Below are 15,830 nucleotides of genomic sequence, written 5' to 3'. Positions count from 1 at the left end.
GGCAAATTACACCTTCCAGAAATGACATCACAGAAGCTCAAGCGACAGCTATCGAGAACTGCTGCCGTTGGCACCGGAAAAATGGGGCGCATGAGATGGTGAAACTGAAAAATGTCAAGGGCTGGAAATGTTCAAGGACTCGGGCTCAACGACAATAGGTTGCGTTCTCCAGCCTAATATGGAGGAAGAATGGTGGAGGATGCCACAGTGATAAGAGTATAATGGTGACTCAATGAGGACTTGTCTGAAACGCTGATAGCAGAATGATCTGGAATGATCTTGGAGCCAGAGCAGGGAATTATGCAACTTAATATCACTCTGAACAAGACAATGGTTATTAATGAGAACATTCTGGTTCCTTACAAGCTGAAAAGTCTCAGAGTTCATTATCTTTCTATTGTAAAACTCTTTTTCTCTCTCAGAAGCGTGCTTAACGCGGCCCCCTCGCTCTCCTCTCGACAGGGCACGCGTGGGCTGAGCTCCTCCCGAAGCTAAACAATCCAGCCCAAACAGAAGCACAAGCATTAAGTGTATGTGATGAGCGTTGAGTCTTCTCCGGGAGCTCCATTAGAAAACTGCGCCCTCCCTCACTGCTCCTCTTAGGCTTATCAAGCCTTCCCCGGACCCGCTATTTTTGGCCCATTGTGCTTTCCACACACCCTGAGGACGCAAAGCCTCTGTGGGCTCGGCGGAGGAGAAGAAAAGAAAATAGGATGTATAAGCCAATGGTGCAATTTTAACCTCTGGTACTAAAACAGGAGAGCTAGTGGAATGATGTAAGGTGCCATCTAATTACTAATTTGATTTAGCTGTCACTTTTATCCAAAGTAACTTCCAGCGAACATATTAAAGGGCCCCCTGGAGTTAAGTGCTTTGATCAAAGGCATAATGAAGAGTCACAGATCAACACTTATGGGCTCTGAAGATATAACCTTTCAGTTAAGAGGCCAGATCTTTCACCGTGCCACAGTAAACTACAGAAGCCTTAGCCGTTAATTAAAAATATTGTTAATCAAAACAAAAATACAGTAAAAACAGTAACATTGTTCATTTTAAGTGCAATTTATTCCTGTGATGGCAAAGCTGAATTTTCAGTGCCACATGATCCTTCAGAAATCATATGAATATGCGGTTTTGATGCTCAAGAAATATTTCTTGTTAATTATCAATGTTGAAAACAGTTGCTTAACATTATTATTGAAACTGTAATACTTTTTTTAGGATTCTTTGATGAATAGAAAGTAATACAAAAAAAAAGCATTTATTTGAAATAGAAATCTTTATTATAACATTATAAATGTATACACTTTTACTTTTGATCAATTTAAAGCATTCTTGCTGAATACAACTATTCATTTCTTTTAAAAACAAAATCGTACAGAGCCCATATGTTTGAAACATTGTTTTAACCGTTACATAAAAATGAACAAAACACTTTAAAATAATGTAAGTAAATATATAACTTGTTGCTGTGGTTATTAAAACCATACAGCAATGACTGTTAAGTTGATTAAAGGACACAATCCCTTCCCCTTTCTGATTAATTTGAACAAGCTTGTCATGACATAATACATATGTGATTCGATAAACCATAATGCATCACAAGATCATATTCATAACTGACTCAGCAGTCAGAACAGCTTATTTTACTTTCAATTTCATGTAGCATTCACTGAAGTGAACAAATCAACTACTCTGACAAGTATATGAATGAGCATTGCATACTAAGACACCCACAACAACTGCAAATATATTGAAGTTCTTATCAGGTTGAACTTTAAACCTTAAAGGGAAATAACAGTGCAATAAGACTGAAATTACAAGATTGTAAATGTGTTGGCCCATACAAACAGCGAACAACACTCGATAGCATGCAGAGCAAGCCTGACTGAGAAAAGGCAACAAGTCAATAAGAGAATTATTCAGACCCGAGTGGCATCGAGCTATGCCATAATGAGTCACTACATACAGTGACATCAATGCCCTCCACGAACTTCCGAGATGGGTACATATGTGGGAGGGTTTTATGTCAATGAATTCCGTGACCTTTCTCTCTTAAAGCTTTTTCTACAAACTACAATATTCATCAGCTAAAGTTATGCATCACATTTTTTTGATTTAGCTTCCATTTCAGAGATTAATCCAACAAGCTGACACACAAGTGTCTCCTTGTACCTTCAAGCTATAAACAGCATCTTCAATGAAATTAACCTTAACAGGGTTTTTAATTTTTAAGATTCCTCTCCAGGACTGTGGTCTACTATACAGCCTTGAGTCTTGATTTTGTAGAAGAACCTGTTTATAGCTTGACGGTACAAAGAAGGTACAAAGAGACAAATGTATAGTAAGCGAAATGTCTGTATAATGTGAATGTGTGTACTGCTTAATAAAATGGTAAAGAAAAAAGACATACAGAAATGCAAATGTAATTGCAGAATTCAATTCACCAAAATCAAACAAATGGATTTGCTAAAACAAATCTCCCAAGTACCAAAGAGCAAAGATGTCACTCAACACTTGCATGAAAATGGAATGAAATATCTGTGATAACGCATTGAGTGTTACAACATCTCGTAGCAATTACAAATGTTTTCCCATTTGTTTGTGATGGGAATATAAATGATGCGGAATGCAAATTGGCCAACCTCTACGTCTGGCTAAATCCCAAGGAGAAATCTTGCTTAACGCAGAAGCGAAAATCAGATCAGAGCAGAGTTTGGCAAAGATCATCAACAAGCATATAGAACTGTACGTTTTGCTTTATACAATTCTAATCAATACAGGGATGGATTTAACTAGAGAATGATCGACCATAGAGCAATGAGCTGTCACGATGTGCACCAGAGCTCATCGATTTCCAACTAGAGTACTTGGGGTATTATTCTCTCAACTCAAATTTCCAACATTAAGACATGTCCAAAGTTCCCTTTAGACACTTTATGGACAGAAAACATGAATTCCTTTAAGGTTAATGTCAACTATAGTGCAGCTAACTGGAAGTGTTCTCACAGCCTGTGGTGTCCATTATCAGTTTATTGATCCCCTCTTGTGGGGTTTGAACTTATAACCTTTTGGTCACCAGCTCAGCTATTTAACCATCAAGCACCTTGTAAATTATAACCAAAGTATTCAGTAGTTTAGGCCAAAATACCACAGTTACTACAATTAATATCTGCAATAAAATTCACGCACCCTACCACTTTCACCAAAAATGGAAATTAAACAAAAAGGGTGTCTTAGTTTGTTTTAAGGAATTGCATATTAATTATACACCAGTTCTGGTCCTCTACATTGATTGGTGAGGTGGCATTCCAAGAATGTCGATATTCAAGCACTGAAGCACTGATATCATATCCATATATGGCAGAAATAGTAAGAGTAGAATGCTATTCAGAATTCAGCCTAAGTGAGCAATGCTGAGGAAGTCAGTTAGTCCGGCAAAAAACTGTACATGAAGAGTATTATGTCCGAATTCACAGCGCTATTCAATATAGATTACAGATTTCAATACAGCTTTACAGTGATAACAGGAACATGATGCATTTCGGCTGTTGTTCAGCTGAGGTCTGTTCAGTGTGGATTCAGTTCCATTGTAAAGATCATAAATTATTAAATTAGTTCATTTCGTCTATAAAGCAGCTCTGCAACAAATGATGTCATCGTCCAGCTCAGTTCAGTTCTCATACAACAGCGTCAGAACAGTCAGATCAATAATATTGTTGAATATTAAGTATCCCCAACTAAGCAAGCCAGAGGCGACAGCGGCAAGGAAACCGAACTCCATCGGGGACAGAATGGAGAAAACAAAAACCTTGGGAGAAACCAGGTTCAGTCAGGAGACCAGTTCTCCTCTGGCCAATGAACAAACACAATGTGATTATGGTTCAGGTTGCATCACAAGTCCTATTATTGCATTACTGGTCTTATAATTGGGAGATACGAGGGTCTGTGGCTCTACTATTAGAGAAAGCGTATCGGCTAACTTAGATCCAGTGTGCCTTGATAACCAATCACATTACAGTCTTGACGTCATTGATTTTCATTCAGAGTTGTGTGACAGTCAATCACTGTTTGCGGATACCATAGAAATGAATGAGAAGTGGCGTAAACTGAATCATACCTGTCGCGCAATTGTCCGTGACTTCTCTTATAAAACAGCATTTTTTTTTATTTGTAAAAAGAAATAAATCCAAAACTAATTTTTAAGAGCAAACATGTTGCCGATGGACTGTCGATTTGTTAAATAAGCCGGTTTCCAACAAAAGCGGTTCATTCAGCATAGTGAAACCCATCCTCCGTTGACATCCATTCAAAAAAAGAGGGCTTCTGGTGTTTTTCCCTGCATACCACAGTGTTAGGTTTTTCTAACCTTGCAGGCTTGACTTCAAGTGGCTTTGATGCAACTTACGCTGTGGGTCACATGATATTGACAACATGACGAATGTAGTACCTCCGGATTTCATTCATACTACATACATTCATTATAGAAAATACTTTTTTATCAGTAGCCAAGTAAGCTCTTGATCAAATGTACTACCTACTGAGACAGTATGCGATTTCGGACGCAACAAGTGTTTCTTTTATTATACTCCGTGTTCGAGTGGGTTTCTCTCACTAGAGTGACAAATGGAAAACCCGGAGGTGGAGCGGAGTAATAACTGAATGACTTGAGTGGGTAGCAGGGAAATCTTTTTGATGACTTTTAAGACCAGATTTTAGACTCAGTGATGCTTGGGTGACACGAGGTTTGTTGGTTTCTATTGGAACTATTTTCTTTGGCCGGAGAAGTAATAAACCAACTAAAAGGCCAGATTTATTCTGCACTGTAAATTACTGGATAACAATAAATTTGTTGAACTTTTGTATAAAACGTGCACTTGCAATTGTGCAAGAACAGAATTCTTGCACGTGTGATACAGCATAACTGAATGATTCTCAGAGATGAACTCACCTTTGCCATTTTGCCAAGCCGTGTACCAGGACAGACTGAGAAACGACGTGAAGAAAACAATCGCAGTGGCAACAGTTCCATGTCTGAGCCTCATCTCATTTCAGCGCCTCCCCGTGCAGCTGGTCCTCTGGTCCTCCAGATCCAGGCGTGCATAAGCGTTTCAGAGGATCATATACTGTCCCCTTCCTCCTCCTCCTCCTCCTCCTATCGGTCGCTGCTGGAGTCACGAGGCAGCCCAGCGGAACTGATGCATTTCCAGTGAAAGATGTGCAATCCTCATGCCTGCCGTTACTGGAAGAGATTATGAATAAATGAAGATTCACGGAAAGGCACAGAAATAGACGTGAAAACATATACTGTCTTTGTTTCGGTCTTCTTTTTTTTCCACCGCATTGATTACAACATAGTTTAACAGATAGCTGTTTAAATATGCAACCATATTTCAAAGGAAATGAATCACCGATAGACATACAGAAATACTGCAGAGGAAAATTAATATAGGGGGAGGGGTGATTGAGTAAAATAAAACATTGAATGGTTAGAAAAGGCCACATAATTAGGGGCTGTAAGATAAACAGAGTTGACTACCTGTCGGAGGACCCCAATTGTCAGACTGGCATGATCAACAGCCCCAAGTTCAACACTTCTTACCTTTCAGCCTGTTGTTGAACAACCAACCGGTCCGGCTCGATCTCATAAGAACTGAAGATCCAACAACAACAAAAAAACGAGCGGAAACACGTTTTGTAATGTTCGTTAAAATAGCCACATTTAACGCACCGTCCTGCCAGAATCTTCAGCGGTGGTGTGATCTCTCAATCAAACTTTGCTGAAGAACACACCCACACAAGCTACGATCGCCCACCCAGACACACGATTGGCTGGAGTCAACAGACCCCACCCATCAATGACGTTGATTGGCAGGAGCCAGCAACAGCTCCTGTCTGCCGCCACACGGCGGACTGAACCTATCGCACACTCACTCAAGTATTATTTATTTACTTATTGATTTTTTTAGCTAATTTTTTTCTTTCTATTCAATTAAATATGTTCCATTGTCAAAGTACCATGTGCAAGTATTTATCAACATGCTCACATGGCACACATGCACACAGCAAATTTCATATTGAACATATTTTTCAATTTAGGAGATTGAATGTTGTATGTTTGTCAGTAGTCTTTGTAAATTCACATTTAGAAAATCCATAAAGAGGAATCTAAATACTGAGTGTAAATGGTAATTGTAGTTATTTCAGTTATTTACAGTTATTATTGTTATAAGGAAGTTGCATACATGCAATGGAATTATAACATATATTATATTTTTCATTGTGTACATTACTTTAAAAATGGAAAAGCTACTCATAAATATTGCAAGCATAAAATGTCCTAATTTCTACTTTCCTGGGAATAGCCTACTACTCATATAATAATACTACTCATAAGTCATCTGTCATATTTAGATACATTTAGATGTGTGTGTATGCCATGTATGAATGTGGGCGCCAGAGGGCACACACATTTAATGAATAATTGATTGGCTTATCTGACCTTCACTATCACCGATAGCTTGTGGGCCTGAACCTTCATTGTATGCAACCCTCTCTCATATCTTTTCATTTATTTTCCCTATTCTTGTTATTGTAATGTAGTGTCATCAAAAGTGATATTACTGCACCCCATACCAATTGCAGTCTGTATTTAAGCCTATACTTTTGCTTTCGTCTTTCCTAATCTCTCATTGACGTAGCCTTTTCATAGACTCCACTCTGTCTCCCTAGAGTCTATTTTTATTTCTATGCATATCTCTTCCTTTTAAACACTAAAGCCTGGAATTTAGTCATATATTTATGATATCTTGTTGTGTAACTAAAACCAGTGCTACCTATGTGCTTATTTTTACTCTTTGTTGACTCACATTCTGTTTTTCTCACCGAACAGTTTGGTTTATGAGAACTTGTGGGCTGATGATAAAGCTGAAATCTTTTAGAAGTAAGTGGAGATGATTAATTATAAACTGCTCTTTTTTTAAATTTTACTCAAGCCAGAAACTGTTACAGAAGAGATTTTTGCTGGTCTCTCTGCAATTCTATTTTAAGCTTAATTCTGTATTATATAATCATATTACTCCAATCAATCCTTTTTGTAATCTACTACATTATAAGTTATTCATTTACATCAAGTCTAAAACACAAACCGCAAAAATGAGAAACTGCTCTTTCCACACAATATTTTAATTTTTTGTTTTTATTTTATTTGTGCAGCACATGTATATCATTGTGAAGAGGTAATGCAAGGCACAGACATATATTTGACCGGTAACACTTTATTTGAGTGCCCTTGTTACACCTGTTACATGTAGTTACTGTAGTAATAACTATAAATTATGCATAATTACAGGCCTTAACCAAACCCACATCCTAACCTTACAGTAAGTACATGTAGTTAATTATTATTACTCAGTACCTAAATGTATAATAACACTGTAACAAAGACACCTTAAAATAAAGTGTAATCGATATTTCATTAAGATGTCAATTACATTGTAATTGTGTTAGGTAGAGTTACATATGAGGTCATGTACTGTACAGTAAGCCACTGTTCTTGAGAAGTTAATGCAGAACTAAAACTAAACGTGAATGACATTAGATGACATGAATACAACTGAAAAAAACTATTTTTGCACACACACACAACTTGTATTCCACACTTCAACTGTAAATCAAATGTCAGACCTTCAGACTTCACAGTAAAGTGAGTTTCAGAGAAAACAGGCAAAAATCTCTACAACTATTTATATATATTTTTTCTTAGTGTACTGAAGACGCATTTCATTGTGAAGGCCTGAAGTGATTTTAACGTTTGTTTAATGAACTAATAGCTTTCTTTTCAATACAGTGTCAACATAGCATATATGTGATAAATGTTTCCAACCTTAAAGTGCCCCTATTATGCTTTTTCAGATATTACCTTTCATGTACTGTGTAATATAGTGAATGTAAAATGTCTGCAAAGTTTCAAAAGATTAAAGTGAATGACAAATTAAGTTTTTTTCTCCCAAAAGAAATAACTCCCTGTAACAATTTCATCAGTTATTCCAGTCTTACTTACTGTACAAACCTATGTAAGGTTTGTAACACATTTGAATAATGAAATTAAAGTGTTTTTTGACCTGGGATGCTTTAAGATAGCATAACAGGGGCACTTTAAGTAACTGTGGAATTATTCCTTGAAAATAATTCATACATTCAACAAATCCTCATGAACACGTTAGGACCAAAATCCAGAGGCACTGAACTGGTATCATGGCCACTACAAAAACCACTAGTTGGAAGTGGTTTGTAACTAAAACATAACCACCTTCTGTCCATAATCAGTTCAGTTCTGCTTGAACCTCGTTCATTATAGGATGCTGCCGTTTATTCTCAGAAAGGTGTCGCTTTGAAATATTCTTCAAGCGTAATGACAGAGACTCCTCCAACCCAGTCCTGCAGCCAAACTTGCTGCAAAACCAATTTCATGAAAAACCACTTATGTCCAGGGGGCCACTTCTTCATAACAGGATGCCTAAAAAAAAGCACATGCAAAAATGAATACAAATATATATTTGCAGACACGCTGCTTACCCAACTAAAAAATAAAGAAATAAAAAATCTTCTCTTGGTTAGTAACATACAGTGAGGAAAATAAGTATTTGAACACCCTGCTATTTTGCAAGTTCTCCCACTTAGAAATCATGGAGGGGTCTGAAATTGTCATCGTAGGTGCATGTCCACTGTGAGAGACATAATAAAAAAAAAAAATCCAGAAATTACAATGTATGATTTTTTAACTATTTAGTTGTATGATACAACTGCAAATAAGTATTTGAACACCTGAGAAAATCAATGTTAATATTTGGTACAGTAGCCTTTGTTTGCAATTACAGAGGTCAAACGTTTCCTGTAGTTTTTCACCAGGTTTGCACACACTGCAGGAGGGATTTTGGCCCACTCCTCCACACAGATCTTCTCTAGATCAGTCAGGTTTCTGGGCTGTCGCTGAGAAACACGGAGTTTGAGCTCCCTCCAAAGATTCTCTATTGGGTTTAGGTCTGGAGACTGGCTAGGCCACGCCAGAACCTTGATATGCTTCTTACAGAGCCACTCCTTGGTTATCCTGGCTGTGTGCTTCGGGTCATTGTCATGTTGGAAGACCCAGCCTCGACCCATCTTCAATGCTCTAACTGAGGGAAGGAGGTTGTTCCCCAAAATCTCGCAATACATGGCCCCGGTCATCCTCTCCTTAATACAGTGCAGTCGCCCTGTCCCATGTGCAGAAAAACACCCCCAAAGCATGATGCTACCACCCCCATGCTTCACAGTAGGGATGGTGTTCTTGGGATGGTACTCATCATTCTTCTTCCTCCAAACACGTTTAGTGGAATTATGACCAAAAAGTTCTATTTTGGTCTCATCTGACCACATGACTTTCTCCCATGACTCCTCTGGATCATCCAAATGGTCATTGGCAAACTTAAGACGGGCCTTGACATGTGCTGGTTTAAGCAGGGGAACCTTCCGTGCCATGCATGATTTCAAACCATGACGTCTTAGTGTATTACCAACACCAAAACGGTGGTCCCAGCTCTTTTCAGGTCATTGACCAGCTCCTCCCGTGTAGTTCTGGGCTGATTTCTCACCTTTCTTGGGATCATTGAGACCCCACAAGGTGAGATCTTGCATGGAGCCCCAGTCCGAGGGAGATTGACAGTCATGTTTAGCTTCTTCCATTTTCGAATGATTGCTCCAACAGTGGACCTTTTTTCACCAAGCTGCTTGGCAATTTCCCCGTAGCTCTTTCCAGCCTTGTGGAGGTGTACAATTTTGTCTCTAGTGTCTTTGGACAGCTCTTTGGTCTTGGCCATGTTAGTAGTTGGATTCTTACTGATTGTATGGGGTGGTCTTTATGCAGCTAACGACCTCAAACAGGTGCATCTAATTTAGGATAATAAATGGAGTGGAGGTGGACATTTTAAAGGCAGACTAACAGGTCTTTGAGGGTCAGAATTCTAGCTGATAGACAGGTGTTCAAATACTTATTTGCAGCTGTATCATACAAATAAATAGTTAAAAAATAATATATTGTGATTTCTGGATTTTTTTTTTTTGATTATGTCTCTCACAGTGGACATGCACCTACGATGACAATTTCAGACCCCTCCATGATTTCCAAGTGGGAGAACTTGCAAAATAGCAGGGTGTTCAAATACTTATTTTCCTCACTGTATCTTTACAAAAGCAGTTGCATTTAGCAAAACATTTCAGATATAAAATAGGTAGGTGCACAATTGTAGTTGCATCAGATACAAAACAAACAGCTAATATCAATGAGAACAGTCCAAGAAATAACGAAGATATTAGAATAACATGGATTGCAAAAAATATTCATAATTATAATTATATTCATAATTCATAACAGTTATTAGGATAACTGCTTTATACCAGAGACGTAAAACTCAAAAATTTAAAAATATTTATAACATGCATGGCACAGGGGATTCGAGGGAACAATCTTTAATAACTCAGTTACTAATAACTGCTTCCTACAGACTGCTACTACAGATTTCGGCAATCCTATAAGATCATTACAAATCACACCGTACGACCTGAATCTAATAAACTTGGGTACGACGTATGTAGACTGTACAATGATGACACCTATTGAATTGTATAGGCTATGACGCAAGTTAGTGTAGAAGAATAAAACGTCATGAGCATCCACAAGTAGTAAACAAATAGAGCAACAATCGCACTTTGCCAATTGTGTTTTTTGTGTAAAAATAAATAAATAAAATAAATCACCGTCGAAAGAGGAGAATATGGAAATGGTCATCATGGCTAGGGAAAAGAGGCCGAAAATTGTTATGCCAATTTTTCAAATGGTGCTTGAGGTAAGCAGTTTTAAAGCTGCAGTCGGCAAGTCTGGCAGATTGAGGGGCTTAGCCAAAATTTTTAATGTTTACAACTCTTATGCCCCTCCCCCACTACCAGCGAGCACCCTCCCATCGAGTTCGTGCTCGTCAGTGCGTGTGCACCAGATTTTTTGTGAACATGTCCGTCTCTTCATCATCGATCAACACCATGGACTCGGAGGTAGGCTGCCCTGGCTAATCTACCCATAGATAGCAATAACCGAGGAATTGGAAGCTTGTTAGTAGATTTTCTCTCCGCCATCACGCTTCGTACAATCCAACACACCTGCGAACTTCAGGCGTGCGCATGTGATATTGTGACGCGCGCGGAGGAGGGATGATCTGTGGCGTGTGCACGAACTGTAATTGACAGTCAGATCTCACACAGCCCTGCGCTGATTGGACCAGAAGAACCGGGAGCGGTGGATTTTTGCAAAACAAATAACAGGCCCCAGGTGGAGGTAGAAGAGCAGGGTTTTATTCTAAAACCGGCTGATTTATGTTGTTCTGTCGGAGCATTGTGTCGGTTTCAGTGAATGTGATCAAAAAAATCTTGCCGACTGCAGCTTTAAGTTTTATCGCCATGTCGTGTTGATCAATAATACCAGCTTTTAAGAGCCAAGACCATAGAAAATGTAGAAATCTCCACAATTGGTCATCTTTCATCTGGGACAGCTCAAAATCATACAATGTGTACCGGGCATTAAAAGAATAGTTTACTTCAAAATGAAAATTCTTGAGGATGAGGGTGAGTAAATGATGACAGAATTTTCACTCTGAAGTGAACTAATCCTTTAAACACTGATGAGACCGAACAATGAACCCGAAATAACTGAAGGCTTAAATACACAGGGAGATTTAACAATGAAAAACAGAACAGGTGCAGGAACTAATTAAAAACCTAGGAAACCAATGATAACAGGCAAAACACAGGAAACATAGTGAAAACAAACCGTAACAGAATACACATGTTACAGTTCACAGCTGTGTGTATGATTTACAATTGGCATATTACCTGGAGAACATGGCCTCCTTGGCAAAGTCAAGCTCATCTGGTCCCACTTCCACCATTTTACCAGTCAAAGTGAGTCTTGCACATCTGGGGTCCTCAGGGTCATAAACCTGCTTCCTTTTGCAAGAAAATGTGAGCATAGAACAAAGCACATCAATTAATCACTAAAGCACATTCAGTGACTAAGGCGGTCCATGTCAAAGATGCCATTTGTTTTGATATGTATTAAATGTAAAGTTTTTTTAATTCCAACCATATATGCAAGTAAACGCACCTGCAAAAATCCCCTTCTGCCTCAGAAAACGTTAAGGAGGCATAAGGGAAGCTGCGAAGATCCGTTACAGTGTTGTCCATCGGTGTGACATAAAAATAAGGAACGCCAGTGCTGTTGTCAGCTGGACCGTCACTGACAGAGAAGATGTTGCCAAAAGGAAGTCCTTTAATCTAAAAATGGAGAAATTAAATAAATGTTGTACATGTAAATGTGATTGCACTGATTGAATACAGTGCTTCTAAACCTTTTGTCCACAACAGTATTCGAAGGCTCCAGGATTTTTCTAGTCATACGTGATTTACTGGATAAGGATTAAAGTCACCATGAAATCAAAACTGACAATTCTTATTTTTTATGGAATATTGCAGAATTTATTATAACTGATTTATCCGTGTTTACCTGCGAGGGCGGGACAACCTGTAACTTTAACTAAGCTTGTTTCCGCCACAGAATACCAAATAAGGTAACACTTTACTTGAAGGGGTGTGCATTAGACTGACATGACACCTTCATAATCATGAATATGAAGGAGGTTTTATGCATGTTAATGGCAATAGTCATTAAGTGTTATTCGCTCAATTGTCATTTTTAATGCAAAGATGACATTGTTTGAGACGTCTTTGTTATGACAACTTGACATAAACTAATACATCATAACCTATCAGTGTCTTTGTCATGACAACTTGACATTACCAAGACAACATAACCTGTCATAAATATGTCATAAACATTAATCATCAAACTTAAGAAACTACTTAGCTTTATGGGTTAACATTACATTATATTTCTGAGCACTTTTTTTTCCAGAGGTACAAATTGAATTTGTCACTAAAATGTCATTAAGTGTTAATACTCTGTCAAATAATTTTATAACAGTGTCATGAATTTTTTCCTTGAATTTAATTTGTCATTAAAATGTCATTAAAGCAACACCATGTAGTTTTTCAACCTTCAAAATATATTTCCAAGACCCTTGTGATGGTACATCGCCTTACAATAGGTTGAATGACACGTCTGCCATAGCCTGACGGGGTCTATATCGCTTTTACTGGCACTACGGAACTTCGGGGTTCGGGTAGTAACCCGAGCACAAAAAGAACTACAAAATTCGACTGCTTTACGGCATACCTCTTATTACCTCAGATACCTGAGAGAGCCCAACTAGCGTTTGTTTGCCGGCTGGTATAGCGTGTGTATGTTGTTGTCATGGCCGAAGCAGCAACGAAACCGAAGAAGGCAAAGGTTTTGTCGGAGGAGACTAGGAAGAGAAAAAGGGAGAGTGACAAAATCAAAGGCCGGACGAGGATCAATATTGGTCCAGTGTCGCTCGCTGGCGTGAGCTAAAGGAGGAGGAGGGGTGCCTGACCGATGCTGACTTGGCCGTCATGCTGTTGGACTAGTAAGTATATTGCTTGCATACTATCTCTAGTTTTTCAAATTTGTTGTCTGCCTGGCTATGTTACGGAAGCTATCTGGTCCTCCAATTATCTTCATAAATCAAGTAATGCTAGTAGAGGAGCGAATTATCAATCTGGTAGCTAGTAAACGCTAACATGCTAGTTTTCGATGAAAAAATAAAACCCATGAAATTATATTCATATGACATGCTGAAATATATGAAATATACCTGGGATGAAGACATCTCACACGCAACACAGGCAGTCTGCCCAAGACGTGAGAACTCCTTCTGCAGAGTTCGGGGGTATCGGCTTGTCAACAAATGCACGTATCCCCTGGTGTAACCATGACAGATTTTACCCGACAGTAGTAGAAGACAATACTGTTTCCCAACTGTAGGGGGACCCCGAGAGCAAAACTTACATGGTGTTGCTTTAAGTGTTAATACTGTCAAATTATTTTATAACTAATACTGGAATACTAGGGGGGGAAAAGCGGTCAGAAATATATTTATGACAATTATAATGGCCTCATGAGTCATGACAGCCAATGTCAAAACCAACCACATGCCAGTTTAATGTAATGTTAACCCATAAAGCTAAGTAATTTCTTAAGTTTGATAATTAATCTGCTATGTCATGTTTATGACAGGTTATGATATATTGGTTTATGTCAAGTTGTCATGACAAAAATCCTGACAGGTTATGATGTATTGGTTTATGTCAAGTTCTCATAACAAAGACGTCTCAAACAATGTCATATTTGAATAAAAAATGTCATAATTGAGCGAATGACACTTAATGACAGTTGTCATAAACATGCATAAAACCTCCTTCATATTCATGACATGTGTCATGTCATGCTTATGAAGGTTTCATGTCAGTCTTATGCACACCCCTTCAAGTAAAGTGTTACCAAAAAAAAAAAAAAAGGGTTTTATTCTTTTATTTCTTTTAAGATTTATTCTGTGGCGGAAACATGCGACTTCCGTTTCTTGTGACATTAAGGATTTTTAAAAGCATTTTATTCACAATTTCTACCCAATAAAATATTTGAGCTTGTCATAACAAAAAATATATATATATATTAATTATAGTTATAAAAACGCCAATGGAACCTTAAGATTTTATTAATTTACATGATTGTCAAGGTCTTCAAACCAAACTTTTAAAATGAGGTTCCCTGTTTGAAACACCAAAAGTACACATTTTCAAACTCTTTCTAATCAAACAGCCTGATTCCACTCATCCGCTCACTAGTTAGACACTCCAATGCCTGAAATGGATGGGTGAGATAACAGATCTCCTGAATGCAGAACCGCATACTACTCTTACTATTTCTGCCATAGAAGGATATAGTAAAAGTAGAACGAGAAGTATACGGTTCCAAATTCAGCAATCCAAAATGTGTAAGTTAGTGTTTGTGTGGCTCCAGGAACAGGTTTGGGAAACATTTCCCTGGTTGAGAACCACTGACTTTTTTGTTGATGCCTGTAATGATTAGAACAGAGCTGCAAGCCTTCAACTAAAGTTTGAAGGGCAGTAACGTTATGTCACCTGTTCCTGCGTGGAGATGGTTGCCAGGTGACCCCAGTCGCTGTAATGCGCCATATATCGCGCTACCCTCGCCGTGTCCTCGTGCGGCGGAGGCGTCGGGACGCTGGACGGCGCCTTCACCTCCTCCATACGGTATGAGAAAACACGGGACGCGGATGACACATCCTCGCTTTTCGATTTCTGGTCAGGTTTCTTCTCTGAACCGTCCCTGTACACCGAGGACGGATAGGCTTGTTTCCAGATCCCGATGTTATCGACGAGCACAGCGGGCGCCTCGTCCGAGTGCGTGTCCAGCTCTTCGTCCACCACATCATTGGTGACAGCCCATGAAACCGAGCTTCTGATGGTGTAACTGTCACTGACACATAATAGTGTCTTTACCGCAATGACCAGATAAAGTAGTTGCATAGTGTTGTTCAGATTCACTGCTAGCGCTGCGCCCTTTCAAACTGCATGTTTGTTTCGCAACTATAGATATGGCGTTACATGATGTGGCCAGAAACTTTGTTGCGTTTGAAACAGCGACATCACCTGGACCGCCTGAGAACTGCACCTGTATATCACATGTACAGTGCTGGTCAGAATTATTTGCCCCTTTGGCAAATATGATCAAAGATGGCTGTAAAAAATTATTCTGCATTGTTAATCCTTTTGATATATATATTTTTTTTAAATGCAAAAATCTA

The 15,830-nt window shown here is 38.7% G+C and overlaps 2 protein-coding genes across 2 annotated transcripts in view; both read right to left on the bottom strand.

The window, feature by feature from the left end:
* Positions 1-5,772, bottom strand: part of mgat4a (alpha-1,3-mannosyl-glycoprotein 4-beta-N-acetylglucosaminyltransferase A) — a 63,040-nt gene extending 57,268 nt beyond the window's left edge. The window contains exons 1-2 of the mRNA XM_084422339.1: positions 5,603-5,772; positions 4,952-5,242 (exon numbers count right to left, since the gene is read on the bottom strand). Of these exons, the coding sequence (XP_084278465.1) occupies positions 4,952-5,045 (94 nt within the window). The 5' untranslated portion in view covers positions 5,046-5,242; positions 5,603-5,772. The remainder of the gene's footprint in view (positions 1-4,951; positions 5,243-5,602) is intronic.
* A 1,770-nt stretch (positions 5,773-7,542) lies between these two features.
* Positions 7,543-15,627, bottom strand: creg2 (cellular repressor of E1A-stimulated genes 2). Its single transcript, XM_084422186.1, has 4 exons — positions 15,145-15,627; positions 12,191-12,360; positions 11,920-12,033; positions 7,543-8,518 (listed from the first exon to the last, which is right to left on the bottom strand). The coding sequence occupies exons 1-4, from the start codon at positions 15,550-15,552 to the stop codon at positions 8,377-8,379; spliced, it is 834 nt and encodes a 277-aa protein (XP_084278312.1). The 5' UTR covers positions 15,553-15,627; the 3' UTR covers positions 7,543-8,376.
* Positions 15,628-15,830: the final 203 nt, after the last annotated feature.

The sequence above is a fragment of the Rutilus rutilus genome (assembly GCF_951802725.1).
Source record: "Rutilus rutilus genome assembly, chromosome: 10".
NCBI lineage: Eukaryota > Metazoa > Chordata > Actinopteri > Cypriniformes > Leuciscidae > Rutilus > Rutilus rutilus.
The sequence above is the reverse complement of the archived record's forward strand: the minus strand, read 5'-3'. Positions and strand labels throughout refer to the sequence as shown.